The 16219-nt window shown below is 37.2% G+C and overlaps 1 protein-coding gene across 2 annotated transcripts; it reads left to right on the top strand.

Annotated features, from left to right (window-relative positions):
- Window positions 1-7498: 7498 nt before the first annotated feature.
- On the top strand, window positions 7499-14189 carry LOC115423915 (E3 ubiquitin-protein ligase TRIM39-like). 2 transcript variants are annotated; one of them, XM_030140946.1, is made up of 2 exons: window positions 7499-7522; window positions 12216-14189. In XM_030140946.1, exon 2 carries the CDS (start codon window positions 12218-12220, stop codon window positions 13853-13855), a length of 1638 nt encoding a protein of 545 aa, XP_029996806.1. In that variant the 5' UTR covers window positions 7499-7522; window positions 12216-12217; the 3' UTR covers window positions 13856-14189. The 2 variants fall into 2 exon arrangements, with proteins under 2 accessions (XP_029996806.1, XP_029996807.1); XM_030140947.1 differs by lacking the exon at window positions 7499-7522 and adding an exon at window positions 10432-10536.
- The last annotated feature ends 2030 nt before the right edge of the window (window positions 14190-16219 follow it).

Below are 16219 nucleotides of genomic sequence, written 5' to 3'. Positions count from 1 at the left end.
AGCATCTCGTATGGCCGGCACAGTCCCCAGACCTCAACATTATTGAGCATTTATGGTCAGTTTTAGAGATTCAAGTAAGACGTCGATTTCCACCGCCATCGTCTCTAAAAGAGTTGGAGGGTATTCTAACTGAAGAATGGCTTAAAATTCCTTTGGAAACAATTCACAAGTTGTATGAATCAATACCTCGGAGAATTGAGGCTGTAATTGCCGCAAAAGGCGGACCTACACCATATTAAATTATATTTTGTTGATGTTTGAAGGTGTTTCCATTATTTTGTCCAACCCCTGTACTCTACAGCTTTAATCTTGTATATTCATGGGTTTTGTTGTTTTAGTTCCATATCAGCCAACACAGTGGACACTTATGCATCATCTCATAAACTGCAATTCATACCATTATTGTAACTTTGCTGTTCTTGATTGGTTCTTGAGTGGAAATCAATTGTTAATATTTATTTTTTGCATATTATCTCCATGAAGTGAGTAATAACTAGTGTTAGAATGTGTTAAAATGTGAGAAAACATCAGATTAGCTGCATTAAACATGGTTTCATTTCACTGTTTTCATATCACTTTATGATATTGGGTTTTAAATACATGTTTCTTTGCTTCAAGAATAAAATTCATGGTGTAGCTGAGTGGACATTTTGGTAACTCCATGAAAAACAGGTTGATTTAAAAAAAAATTCAATCACATTGTTTTTTTTTCATGCCTAAAGAGGAATAAAAACACTCAGGAAAAAAAAAAATCTAATTAATGGTTCTCATAATTCATGCATGAAAGGGTTAATCTGAGCTTTTATGAACATCCACATGATTAGTAAATTAAATATAGGAAAATACCTGATGTTCACTGGAAACACACAAAATACAGAGGATCATGTCATAATAAATGGAGATAAATAACTGAAGAAAAGTTAAATATAGAGAAAAAAATTTTTTGGAGCTGCCACCAAAGTAGCACTGGGTCTTTATGGGATGCATATATGTATAAGGTGCTTCCATACTTATACATATTAATGATCTTTTCCCTTTGACACGATTCACATTTTCCGTTTACCCTTTGAATTTTAATTCTTTTCCCATATTGTGGCAGTGGCTGGACTCTTTATGTTTGCATTCTTGTGAATGTCATATGTCAGGAACACATGGAGGGAGGGAATTTCTTTTAAAATCAAGGACACTTTGATTCAACACTGGAAACTTGGACTGTCTGTGTTGAAGGTCAAGCTTAAGAATTTCCATGCTACACCGTGACATTTCACACAAATATTCTCACTTTAAATTATGTACTGCAGTGATAACTCATTCACACTTCATAGGTTTTAGTTAATGCCTTTTTCTTTATATATAAATATGATGAATCTAGACAACAGATAAAAGTAAATGCAAATAGACAAGTTGTAGACTTCAACTGTGAGGTAATAATTCTAGTTTTATTGGAGATGTTTACCTGGTTTTAAGGTTTTTTGTCTGCCTTTTCCTCTGCTTCCATCATCCCACTTTCAGTTTTATAATTTAGACAAAACCTGCAGAGTGACTTTAAAAAAGAAACATCTCAACACAAATGGGAGGCTGGGTGTTTTTACTGCTTTAATAAAAATCCTCAACAAGTTAATATTTGCTGATATGTTTGTCAAATAATCATAGTAAGTGCAGTGAATAAGGTAAGGAGTTTCGAACCCCAGGTAAAGTGAGTCCCAGTTAACCCTCACTGAAATACTATTTGATCTTTTTTTTGTTGTTGTCATAAAATTATTCTATTGATCAGTCTGCACGTTGGCCTGACAGTTTTAGAAATATTTAACCAATGAAAAGCATTGAAAACAGCTTGTGACTACATCTCTTAACTCCATTCATTTATTTAGAATATACATCTTTTTTCCAGTTTCCTTACAAATAACTGTTTTGGATATTCCACCTGACAGCGATGATGTAGATTTTTATACACCATATTATCATCAGCATAGAAGGATGTCATCACATTGGGGACAATTGGGAATATGAGTTTGTTTGCAGCTCATAAACATGTTTTAGTGTAAGCATCACTTTAATTCAGTCATCAGTCTGAGTCGTCTTATTGCATAAATGCATTTACATAATTATTGTCTAAATCAGTTTCAATAGCACTTACTCACATTTATTAATACATCAGTCATTCTGAACTTCCCAAGCGTAAAAAGTGTTTTGCACTCTGTAAAGTTTTTTTTTTTTTTTTTTTTAATTTTTTCAGTATTTAATTCAGTAATAAAGTAATACAGTATTTCAGTATTTAATTTTCAGTATTTCCATATGTTTTATTCGGTTTTATGTTTCTGAATACAGTGAAAACACCTCTCTTCAGACTGATCATAAACCCTGCATATTTCACATTTTAACCCTTTATAGGGCACTCACTGAAATACTATTTGATCTTTTTTTGTTGTTGTCATAAAACGATTCTATTGGTCAGTCTTCACATTGACCTGACAGTTTTAGAAATATTTAACCAATGACAACTATTGAAAACGGCTTTTGACTACATCTCTTAACACCATTCATTTATTTAGAATATACATCTTTTTTCCAGTTTCCTGAGAAAAAAATGTTTTGGACATTCCGCCTGACAGCGCTGATGTAGATTTTTATACACCATATTATCATCAGCATAGAAGGATGTAATCACATTGGGGACAATTAGGAGTATGAGTTTGTTTGCAGCTCATAAACATGTTTTAGTGTAAACATCACTTTAATTCAGTCATCAGTCTGAGTCGTCTTATTGCATAAATGCAGTTACATAATTATTGTCTAGATCTGTTTCAATAGCACTTATTCACATTTATCAATACATCAGCCATTCCACCTTCTCCAAGCGTAAAAAGTGTTTTGCACTCTGTAAAGTTTTTTTTTTTTTCAAAATTTTCAGTATTTCATTATTTAATTGAATAATACAGTAGTACAGTATTTCAGTATTTAATTTTCAGTATTTCTATCAGTTTTATTCAGTTTTATGTTTCTGAATACAGTGAAAACACCTCTCTTCAGACTGATCATAAACCCTGCATAGTTCACATTTTAACCCTTTATAGGGCACTCACTGAAATACTATTTGATCTTTTTTTGTTGTTGTCATAAAATGATTCTATTGATCAGTCTTCACATTGGCCTAACAGTTTTAGAAATATTTAACCAATGAAAAGCATTGAAAAGTGACCACATCTCTTAACGCCATTCATTTATTTAGAATATACATCTTTTTTCCAGTTTCCTAACAAATAACCGTTTCGGATATTCCGCCTGACATCAATGACGTAAATTTTTATACACCATATTATCATCAGCATAGAAGGATGTCATCACATTGGGGACAATTGGGAATATGAGTTTGTTTGCAGCTCATAAACATGTTTTAGTGTAAGCATCACTTTAATTCAATCGTCAGTTTGAGTCGTCTTATTACATAAATGCAGTTACATAATTATTGTCCAAATCTGTTTCAGTAGCACTTATTCAAATTTATCAATACATCAGCCATTCCGAATTTCCCAAGCGTAAAAAGTGTTTTACACTCTGTAAAGTTTTGGGGGTTTTTTCCCCTAAAGTTTCAGTATTTCTATCGGTTTTAGAAATAAAAGCATAAAAAGTGTTTTGCACTCTGTAAAGTTTTTTTTTTTTTTTTTAATTTTCAGTATTTCAGTATTTAATTCAATACTACAGTATTTCAGTATTTAATTTTCAGTATTTCTATCGGTTTTATTAGGTTTTATGTGTCTGAATACAGTGAAAACACTACTCTTCAGACTGATCCTAAAACCCTGCATATTTCACATTTTAACCCTTTATAGGGCACTCACTGAAATACTCTGAAATTCAAAATTTCAACCTTAGTGTGTTATTGGACGTCATCTACTTCCTCGTCGGTTGCCGTGACGACTGTCTCCCTCCTTTTGCCATAAAACATCCGAGCAGCACTTGCTAAAAAGTAAACACATGCAATGAAACAACTGTTACAAGGTCATAAACGGACAAAAATCACTCATATTCTCCAACTCCCTCCCACCTTCTATCCAACACTGCTCCGACCTCAACACCTTTAAATCCCTTTAAAAAACTCATTTATTTAAGATTGCTTTTAATGTTTAATTTTAATGTTTAATTGTTTTATATACGTATACCGGCCTTTTGCACCTGCTTTTTATCAGTTTTTAATGTGTTTGGTTTCTGTTCTTATCTGCTGTATGTGAAGTGTCTTTGAGTTCTATGAAAAGCACTATACAAATAAAATGTATTATTATTATTATTTTTTATTTTTTTATTATTATTATTATTAAAGTCACTATTTCCAGCTTCAAAATGTTTCTGAAATCTCTCTGAATCACTGTATCGTGTTATAAAAACCAACATGCTCCTAGACCTCAGTGAGACATGGGATTGGCCCCATATTTAAAGTTTGCAGAAATTACCAAAAATAGTCACTTGCTTGATAAAAGGTTAATTCAGGATCGTTTCTCATAAGGGCTGCACATGGAACTCCACTGTAACTGAAAAATGGTCTCTGTGGACTTAGTAAGTACTTAATCCTATTAACCTTTTTAACAATCAGAGAACACGACCTCCCACTGATAGTACTTTGCTACAGCACAATAAAAAGCCTCTTTTTTTTTTTTTTTTTAATTTTACATGTGGCAGTGGTTCTCCTATTTTGTCTCCTGCAGCGTATAATCAGAGTTGATTTATTTCAGGTGCACAGTCCATCACAATTAAGTCCTCCATGTGTTAGATACAACTTTAAACATGTGGTAAATACTCCACCTAGTGGCAGAGCACAGTCAGTGACACCAACAGGATGAAAAGTAGATTTGATTATGTGATTTATTTTTATTTTATTTAACCTTTATATAACCGGGAAAGTTACCGCTGAAAAAAAAGTGCCTGTTTTGAGTTTTATTAAAGTGCGTCACAAAGGGGGAAAATGTGGGTTTAACCTATAAAGACCTAGTGTTACTTTTGTGGCAGTTCTTCTAGATTTCACCTTTCTTAAATGATTTATCACCATTTATTAAAAAAAAAACTATCCTATGTATTTTATGTTTTTTCAATGAAAACTGTGTATTTTCTATTATTCAGTTCACTGATCATGTAGATGTTCATAAAAATTCAAATTAAAGTTGAGGGTTATTATATCAGAAACAGAGAAAACTGAAGAAAAAGTGACTTTTTGGGTCATGTCTATCAATAACTGAACATAAACCAAGTGTCTCCATCCACTGTCATTGATCGAGCTTCATAGAAAATCAGGTGTTTTAGGCTGCAACAGTAAAAAAAAAAAAAAAAAAGCCCGTGAAATCCTGGAGGGACTGTTTACCGAAACAATTCCTTGTAAATGTGAAGCCCTGTTTTTAGGGGATATTTCATATGAGAACTGGACTCTGAAAGATTAAAAAAAAAAAAAAAAAATTGTTTTTAATGCTTTCGGCAGCAAAAAGACTATCAGTAGAAAATGGTTAAAGTCTGAAGCACCCACAACGGAAGACTGGATGAACATCGTACAGGACATTTACATTCTGGAGAAGTTGACATTTTGTTTCAAGGGTCAAAGGGGAGCTTTATCCACTATTTGGTCAAATTGGACAAACTATGTAAAATCTGTAAATGATGTGAACTGAATATATCAGTTATGTGAAAAGATTTATATGACATACATTTGTGTTTAGGTTCATGTAAACATACACACATTAATTTTTTGTAAAAACTGGGGCACTCAGAGTAGGGCTGAAATTAAAAAGCTTTTATTGAAGCATGGCCAGACAAATAAAAACTGAGCCGATGCGTTGCGGCCTATAGGCCTTCATCAGGGCTGATAAAAGAAGGCCGCCCATATGGCTCCTCCTATATATAGGGAGAGGTCACATGACTCATAGTGCTTGAAATGTCTATGTTGTTTGTTTTTATACTATGTATTGCTCTGTTTTTTTTTTGTCTGTTTCAATTTTTAATTCTCTAAATCTCTGTTTTTAAGGTCTGCCCAGTCATGTGACCTCTCCCTATATATAGGAGGATCCACATGGGCGGCCTTCTTTTATCAGCCCTGATGAAGGCCTATAGGCCGCAACGCGTCGGCTCAGTTTTTATTTGTCTGGCCATGCTTCAATAAAGGCTTTTTAATTTCAGCCCTACTCTGAGTGCCTCAGTTTTTACAAACAACTAATATTTGGATCCCAACGCTGATGAGCACCAGAAGCTAGGAAAGAAGACCAATGATACCCACGCAGCACTCCAGGCTTGTGTTTTTTTGATCTAATACACCCATTAATGCAGGGGTGTAAAACTCTTTTTGGTTCAGTTCCATATTTAGCCCAATTTAATCTCAAGCGGGCCAAACCAGTAAAATAATGACTTAATAACCTATAAATAATGACAAATCCAAGTTTTTCTTTTTGTTTTAGTACAAAAAAACAAAACAAAAAACAATTAAATTATGAAAATATTTACATTTCACAAAAAAAGATGTGAATAACCTGAAAAAACTGAAATTTCATTTGAAAAATTTAGTGCAATTTGAATAATATTATGCCTTGACTTATTATTTATACATGTACATTTACACACAGTGTTACATAAACATTTGGTAACAGGCAGAATATTGTTAAAATTTTGGAGTTTGGAACTAAAATTTGAACAATTTCTACAATATTCCATCTCTTATTATTAACACAACTCCAGATCACAGTGGATCCATAAATGCACAAAACATTTAGTAACAGGCAGAATATTGTTAAAACTGCACATTTTGGGTTGTTCATCTTTGTTTTTATTTATGTATTTATTTGCATTTTATTGTGAAAGAATAGTTTTGTAAATGTAAATATTTTCACAGTGTAATGATATTTTTTTCACTTAAATTTTTTCCACATAATTTTTCACAAAGAAAATTTGTAGTTGTCATTATTTATGGGTTATTGTGTTGTTATTTTTACTGGAGATCACATTGGTCTGTATGTGGAACCTGAACCAAAATGATTTGGACAACCTGGACTGTTCAGGTTCATTTTTGCACTTTCATCCTGCGGGCCGGAATAGAACCTTTGGCGGGCCAGATTTGGCCCCTGGGCCGCATGTTTGACACCTGTGCATTAATGTGTTTTATCTTGTTGAAGAAGAAATGGAACAAGCCCTCTTCTTCAGCCCAGTTTTCATTTTTCTTTTGTTTTTTTCTGTATAAGTTCTATATTCTACTAAAAAAACCTGGATCATCACCTCTGTTGAAATTTGATGTGTGGATATTGAATGGTACCTGAAAGGAAAGTTGTGTAAGATCTGCTTTTCCAAGTGAACAAAGAATGAAAAAAAAAGAAAAAAACAAAAGCACAACAACCAGGAAACAGATCAGAGGCGGAGCTACATTCAATGGAATACAGATCATTTCCTGGAAATGAAAGTAGAGGTTCTTCTCAGTGTGATCAGAGCTGCAGACGTGTCTGTGGGACCGTCCAACAAACCTGAAACGACTTCATCAGATCTGTTTCAAGTCTCATTGGTGAGTTTATCTGAGCTGATCCACAGCTTCAACACTACACTGCAACTCCAAACACACACACAGAACCAGGGCCGGTTCTAGAATGTCATATTAGGGTGGGCTGGTTGAAATAACAGGTGGGCAACTCGGTTGGTGTGTACAGATGGTAGCAACAGTGGCCTGAAGGCTCACAATTTGAATTGCAGTCCTGATGGCACTCAAAAGAAGTGGTCTGGGGGTTTATGTAAGTATAAGACTCCCTTTATTGATCCCCAAAGAGAAATTCAATTGTCTGGCAGCTCATCTGTGTTCATTTACTCTTTAATATGAAATAAAAAAGATTTTAAAAGTCCTTCATGCATATTTCTTTTCCTTGGATGAGCTTGAAAAATAAAAGAATGAATACTAAATACTCATAAAATAAATTATTCTCACTGTGGCCAGAATTTATGCAAAAAGAAGGCAGTCTACTCTTGTTCAAACTCAGACGGAAATGTGGCACAGATAGAACTGCACAAACAACTGAAACTGTGTGTGTGTGTGTGTGTGTGTGTTTTACTGGCGCTGTGTATGTTTTTTGGTTTTACTGGTGTTGTGTTGCCCAGTGTGTGTGTTTTATTAGTGTTGCTTTAGTCAGTGTGTGCGTACATAACATGATGTGAGTGGCTGCAGAACTGGGCCGGCTGTTCTGCAGGAGCCCGGAGGCGATGCTCAGCCCAAGAGCACGTCAACAAGCCACTGATACAGTGAAACTCTGATAATCGTGGTATTAAACAGAAACCTCAACAGGTGCAAGAGAGACCAAGGAGGGACGTTAACTCCCCACAGCCCAGAAACAGACTGTGAGCTGCTGTACGAGCGAATGAAGCGCTCAGGAAATGCAAAACAATAATGACAACCAATCAGTGACAGAATAGGGCGGGCTGTAGGCTGCCCATCCAATCGCAAATAAGAGCCAGTAATAGTGTAGTCTGTTATGTTTTTCTATTGGATAAACATTTTCCCCTAACTTTCGACTGGGTGGGCAAGACGGACATTTGGGTGGGCTTAGCTCACCCCTGAAAAAAATTAAATTCAGCTCTGTTTTTACGGGATAATTATCTCATTAATTCAGAAAAACAGAGCCGAATTTAACTTTTTTCAGAAAACAGTATCTTGTTAATTTGGAAAAACTGAGCAGATTTTTTAAAACTTATTTTTTCTTGTAATTACGAGATAATTACCTTGTTAATTCAGAAAAACAGAGCCGAATTTTATTTTTTTGTGTGAATGCAATACGCTTCCGTACACAATCGATCTTGTTAAGCTTAAAAATTTTTAAACCTTCATTTTTGTTTTCAAATCTTGATGTTTTGTTTCAAAACTATATTTTTTGTTTGTCTTTGTTCCATTTGCTTTCATAATAAAGACTTAAAATTATCTTCATATCCAGTTCATGTCCTTCAGATGGTCTGGAGTTTGGTTCTACATCTCTTCCTGCTTTTGTTTCCACTAACATTTTCTACAGTTACACTCGAATGAACTTCCAGAACATTTCACAGTCAAAGTATTGGACTGACGTCATGGATTTAAAACACTGCTGTAGAGTCATGTGACTGACCAGTCACACTTATCTGAAGTCAGTTTTTATTTGTCTGGCCATGCTTCAATAAAGGCTTTTTAATTTCAGCCCTACTCTGAGTGCCTCAGTTTTTACAAACAACTAGTATTTGGATCCCAACGCTGATGAGCACCAGAAGCTAGGAAAGAAGACCAATGATACCCACGCAGCACTCCAGGCTTGTGTTTTTTTGATCTAATACACCCATTAATGCAGGGGTGTAAAACTCTTTTTGGTTCAGTTCCATATTTAGCCCAATTTAATCTCAAGCGGGCCAAACCAGTAAAATAATGACTTAATAACCTATAAATAATGACAAATCCAAGTTTTTCTTTTTGTTTTAGTACAAAAAAACAAAACAAAAAACAATTAAATTATGAAAATATTTACATTTCACAAAAAAAGATGTGAATAACCTGAAAAAACTGAAATTTCATTTGAAAAATTTAGTGCAATTTGAATAATATTATGCCTTGACTTATTATTTATACATGTACATTTACACACAGTGTTACATAAACATTTGGTAACAGGCAGAATATTGTTAAAATTTTGGAGTTTGGAACTAAAATTTGAACAATTTCTACAATATTCCATCTCTTATTATTAACACAACTCCAGATCACAGTGGATCCATAAATGCACAAAACATTTAGTAACAGGCAGAATATTGTTAAAACTGCACATTTTGGGTTGTTCATCTTTGTTTTTATTTATGTATTTATTTGCATTTTATTGTGAAAGAATAGTTTTGTAAATGTAAATATTTTCACAGTGTAATGATATTTTTTTCACTTAAATTTTTTCCACATAATTTTTCACAAAGAAAATTTGTAGTTGTCATTATTTATGGGTTATTGTGTTGTTATTTTTACTGGAGATCACATTGGTCTGTATGTGGAACCTGAACCAAAATGATTTGGACAACCTGGACTGTTCAGGTTCATTTTTGCACTTTCATCCTGCGGGCCGGAATAGAACCTTTGGCGGGCCAGATTTGGCCCCTGGGCCGCATGTTTGACACCTGTGCATTAATGTGTTTTATCTTGTTGAAGAAGAACTGGAACAAGCCCTCTTCTTCAGCCCAGTTTTCATTTTTCTTTTGTTTTTTTCTGTATAAGTTCTATATTCTACTAAAAAAACCTGGATCATCACCTCTGTTGAAATTTGATGTGTGGATATTGAATTGTACCTGAAAGGAAAGTTGTGTAAGATCTGCTTTTCCAAGTGAACAAAGAATGAAAAAAAAAGAAAAAAACAAAAGCACAACAACCAGGAAACAGATCAGAGGCGGAGCTACATTCAATGGAATACAGATCATTTCCTGGAAATGAAAGTAGAGGTTCTTCTCAGTGTGATCAGAGCTGCAGACGTGTCTGTGGAACCGTCCAACAAACCTGAAACGACTTCATCAGATCTGTTTCAAGTCTCATTGGTGAGTTTATCTGAGCTGATCCACAGCTTCAACACTACACTGCAACTCCAAACACACACACAGAACCAGGGCCGGTTCTAGAATGTCATATTAGGGTGGGCTGGTTGAAATAACAGGTGGGCAACTCGGTTGGTGTGTACAGATGGTAGCAACAGTGGCCTGAAGGCTCACAATTTGAATTGCAGTCCTGATGGCACTCAAAAGAAGTGGTCTGGGGGTTTATATAAGTATAAGACTCCCTTTATTGATCCCCAAAGAGAAATTCAATTGTCTGGCAGCTCATCTGTGTTCATTTACTCTTTAATATGAAATAAAAAAGATTTTAAAAGTCCTTCATGCATATTTCTTTTCCTTGGATGAGCTTGAAAAATAAAAGAATGAATACTAAATACTCATAAAATAAATTATTCTCACTGTGGCCAGAATTTATGCAAAAAGAAGGCAGTCTACTCTTGTTCAAACTCAGACGGAAATGTGGCACAGATAGAACTGCACAAACAACTGAAACTGTGTTTTACTGGCGCTGTGTATGTTTTTTGGTTTTACTGGTGTTGTGTTGCCCAGTGTGTGTGTTTTATTAGTGTTGCTTTAGTCAGTGTGTGCGTACATAACATGATGTGAGTGGCTGCAGAACTGGGCCGGCTGTTCTGCAGGAGCCCGGAGGCGATGCTCAGCCCAAGAGCACGTCAACAAGCCACTGATACAGTGAAACTCTGATAATCGTGGTATTAAACAGAAACCTCAACAGGTGCAAGAGAGACCAAGGAGGGACGTTAACTCCCCACAGCCCAGAAACAGACTGTGAGCTGCTGTACGAGCGAATGAAGCGCTCAGGAAATGCAAAACAATAATGACAACCAATCAGTGACAGAATAGGGCGGGCTGTAGGCTGCCCATCCAATCGCAAATAAGAGTGTAATAGTGTAGTCTGTTATGTTTTTCTATTGGATAAACATTTTCCCCTAACTTTCGACTGGGTGGGCAAGACGGACATTTGGGTGGGCTTAGCTCACCCCTGAAAAAAATTAAATTCAGCTCTGTTTTTACGGGATAATTATCTCATTAATTCAGAAAAACAGAGCCGAATTTAACTTTTTTCAGAAAACAGTATCTTGTTAATTTGGAAAAACTGAGCAGATTTTTTAAAACTTATTTTTTCTTGTAATTACGAGATAATTACCTTGTTAATTCAGAAAAACAGAGCCGAATTTTATTTTTTTGTGTGAATGCAATACGCTTCCGTACACAATCGATCTTGTTAAGCTTAAAAATTTTTAAACCTTCATTTTTGTTTTCAAATCTTGATGTTTTGTTTCAAAACTATATTTTTTGTTTGTCTTTGTTCCATTTGCTTTCATAATAAAGACTTAAAATTATCTTCATATCCAGTTCATGTCCTTCAGATGGTCTGGAGTTTGGTTCTACGTCTCTTCCTGCTTTTGTTTCCACTAACATTTTCTACAGTTACACTCGAATGAACTTCCAGAACATTTCACAGTCAAAGTATTGGACTGACGTCATGGATTTAAAACACTGCTGTAGAGTCATGTGACTGACCAGTCACACTTATCTGAAGACCATAAAGGACTTTTGAGTCTCCTTATTATAAATGATCACATGATGATAAACATTGATGATATAATTCAAATATTTCAGTGTTGTATCTGTTCTGTTGGTAGATATGGCTGCTGCCGGTCGTGTCCGATCTGAAGATCAGTTCCTGTGCTCCATCTGTCTGGATGTCTTCACTGATCCAGTCACAATACCATGTGGACACAACTTCTGCAAATCCTGCATCTCTGAACACTGGAGGGTTAATGTCCCATATCAGTGTCCCATGTGTAAAGAATTCTACATAAAACCTCAGCTGAAGATCAACACGTTCATCTCAGAGATGGTGGCTCAGTTCAGACATGAAGCTCAACATGAACCAAACATCTACAGCTCAGACCAACAAGCTGCCAAACCAGGAGAAGTTCCCTGTGATGTCTGCTCTGAACCCAAACTGAAGGCCCTGAAGTCCTGCCTGGTGTGTCTAACCTCCTACTGTCAGACTCATCTGGAACTTCATCTGACAGTTCCAGCACTGAAAAGACATCAGCTGATCCCCCCTGTGGAGAACCTGGAAGACAGGATGTGTATGAAACACGAGAAACCTCTGGAGCTGTTCTGTAAAACCGACCACACATGTATCTGTCTGCTCTGTCCTGTTGTAGACCACAAGAACCATGAGTTTGTTCCTCTGAAAAATCAATATGAAGAACAGAAGACAGAGCTGAAGAAGACAGAGGCTGAAATTCAGCAGATGATCCAGGAGAGACGATTGAAGGTCCAGGAGATCCAACGGTCAGTGGAGCTCAGTAAGAACGCTGCAGACAGAAAGACAGCAGAAGGTGTTGAGGTCTTCACTGCTCTGATGGACTCTGTTCAGAGAAGTCTGGACCAGTTCATTGAGGAGATCCAAAAAAAGCAGAGGACCACCGAGAAACAGGCTGAAGTCTTCATCAAAGAGCTGGAACAGGAAATCTGTGAGCTGAAGAAGAGAAGCACTGAGGTGAAGCAGCTCTCAGGCTCTGAAGACCACCTCCACTTTGTCCAGAGGTTCACATGTGTCAAAGCTGCTCCATCCATGAAGACCTGGACAAAGGTCAGCATCCGTGCACCATCATATGAGGGGACTGTGGTGAGAGCGGTGTCTGAGCTGGAGGACAAACTGACAAAAGACATGAAGAAGGTGGTGGCTGAAGCTGAGCTGAAGAGAGTCCAACAGTATGAGGTGGATCTGACTCTGGATCCAGATACAGCACATCCTACCCTCATCCTGTCTGATGATGGGAAACAGGTTCATGATGGTGGTGTAGAGAAGAACCTTCCAGACAAACCACAGAGATTCTCTTTTTGTCCTTGCATCTTAGCGAAGCAGAGTTTCTCTTCAGGCAGGTTTTACTTCGAGGTTCAGGTCAAAGGAAAGACTGGATGGATTTTAGCAGTGGTCAGAGAGTCCATCAACAGGAAAGGAGAGATCCAACTGAGTCCTCGGTACGGAACCTGGACCATCTGTTTGACAAAGGGAAGAGACTACAAAGCTTTTGCTGATCCTGAGGTCCTTCTGTCTGTGAAGGCTGGTCTTCAGAAGGTGGGGTTGTTTGTGGATTATGAGGAGGGTCTGGTCTCCTTTTATGACGTAGATTCTTCAGTTCTCATCTACTCCTTCACTGGCTGCTGCTTCAGAGATAAACTCCTCCCATTCTTCTGTCCATGTCCTAGTAATGGAGGTCTAAACTCTGCTCCTCTGATCATCACTCTTGTCACACACTGAGGAACAAACTCATCAAATGGACAGATTTTCTCAGATTTACTGGAGTCACTTAACTTAGTGATGATGTAAAGTGTTTGAACGTGCATGAATCTGGATCCAAATGCACTGAAATACTAACATTAGTGCTGATAATAATCCTGGTTTGACAGATTCTGAATTCTGTGATTTAATCCAATGATCGTGATGGTGTTTTAATGTTAACTTGAATTCAAATGTTGGGATTGTGAATGTGTTTAAATTATGTGATTGATTTTATACATTTAAATGATAAAAGTGTTCAGGAGAATTAAATATTCAATAATAACAGTAAAGATTATGTTCATCAGCTTTAATAAATAGTCATATACTGTCTTCATTTGAAATGAGAAAAAACATTAAATATTAAATGTTGTGAGAGCAGGACATCTCCATCACTATTGACTCCATACCTCTGGCTCCTACCAGTGTAGTACGTAACTTGGGAGTCATGATTGATAATCAGTTGACCTTCACGGATCACGTTGCCTCTGTCACCCGATCATGCCGTTTCACTCTGTTCAACCTAAGAAAGATCAGGCCATACCTAACCGAACAGGCCACCCAGCTCCTGGTGCAGACTATGGTTATCTCCCGTCTTGACTACTGCAATGCTCTTCTAACGGGCCTCCCAGCTTGTGTTGTCAAACCACTACAGATGGTCCAGAATGCAGCAGCGCGTCTGGTCTTCAATCAGCCTAAAAGGGCACATGTCACCCCCTTACTCATTGAGTTACACTGGCTACCCATAGCTGCCCGCATCAAATTCAAATCTTTAATCCTAGCCTACAAAATTCTCAGTGGGTCTGCTCCTGTCTACTTAGGTGCACTAATAAAAGCTTATGTCGCCCCACGACCACTCCGCTCGTCTGGGGAACGTAGTCTGGTGGTCCCCAGACCTTGTACAAGACAATCCAGGCTCTTTTCATGGGTCGTTCCACGTTGGTGGAACGCTTTACCAAGTGCTACAAGAACAGAGTCATCCCTGCCTATCTTCAAGAAGCTCCTGAAGACCCAGCTCTTCCGAGAGCACCTCCTGTCCTAGCACTTTCAAACATTCCATTTTAAATATTCTAATAAGGTTTTTCCCAGGACAACCACAGATTCTTTCATGATTATCTCTGGACCTGCTGCGGTGGTCCGGCCTCTTCCCTGCCCTCATCATCACCACTCACTTATCCTCAACCGCCTCCATGTGTCTCCCCCTACTCCCCCCTTCTCCCCCTCTCCCCCAGTCTCTATCTCTATCGCTCTCTCTTTTTCCCCTTCTCTACCCTCTCTCTTTAACCCCAACTGGTCAAGGCAGACGTCCATCCTCCAGGAGTCTGGGTCTGCTCCAGGTTTCTGCTGTTAAAGGGAAGTTTTTCCTTCCACTGTCACCAGTCACAAGTGTTTGCTCCTGGAGGATTCTGTTAGGTTTCTGTAAATTGACTTAGAGTCTGGTTTTGACCAACTCTATATATAAAATGTCAAGAGATAACTTTTTTGTGATCTGGCGCTATATAAATAAAATTTGATTGATTGAGTGATTTAATTGGTTTTCCCCTGTAAGTCGCTTTGGAAAAAAGCGTCTGCCAAATGCGTAAACATAAACATGTTTTCTATTTGTTTGTAGACAAACACATGGAATTATTGTAAAAACTGTAATTATTTTCACATCAGCTCAGACGGTGGTTATACCATAATATTTAAGACCAAATATATAGAAAGGATTCATCAGTTATTCAAATATTTTCTGATATAAATATTTTCAAATCATTGCAACTTTCACTGCAATTTTTTGGAAAAGCTGCTGCAAAATCAGGCATTTTTGGTCGCAATAAAAAAAAAGCCTGTGAAATCCTGGAGGGACTGATTATAGGATATATATGAATTACACAAACCATATGCTTTCACTGCTGACAGTGGACGTACCATCGCAGATAAATCCACCTCTAGGTGAGTCACTGTAATCATGATGGGGGCGGGGCCAAAGGTTCCAACTGTCAGCTGATGATGATGCTCGATGTTACACAGGTGACACTTATAGAGCGGGTCGTCCAATAACCAAAGGGTTGGTGGTTCGAATCCCACTCTATCCTAGTCAGCCCGTTGTGTCCTTGGGCAAGACACTTCACCCTCCTTGCCTCCAGTGCCACTCACACTGGTGTATGAATGCATATGAATGTTTGGTGGTGGTCAGAGGGGCCGTAGGCACGAATTGGCAGCCACGCTTCTGTCAGTCTGCCCCAGGGCAGCTGCGGCTACAGATGTAGTTTACCACCACCAGAGGGAGAATGTGAGAGCGAATGAATAATGGATCAATAATGTAAAGCGCTTTGGGTGTCTTGAAAAAGCGCTACATAAAAT

The sequence above is a fragment of the Sphaeramia orbicularis genome, chromosome 8, assembly GCF_902148855.1.
Source record: "Sphaeramia orbicularis chromosome 8, fSphaOr1.1, whole genome shotgun sequence".
Taxonomy (NCBI): domain Eukaryota; kingdom Metazoa; phylum Chordata; class Actinopteri; order Kurtiformes; family Apogonidae; genus Sphaeramia; species Sphaeramia orbicularis.
This window is presented reverse-complemented; position numbering and strand designations above follow the sequence as displayed.

Coding starts and splice junctions, on each gene's coding strand:
- LOC115423915 (XM_030140946.1), top strand. CDS start 12,218: ATGGCTGCTGCCGGTCGTGTCCGATCTGAAGATCAGTTCCTGTGCTCC.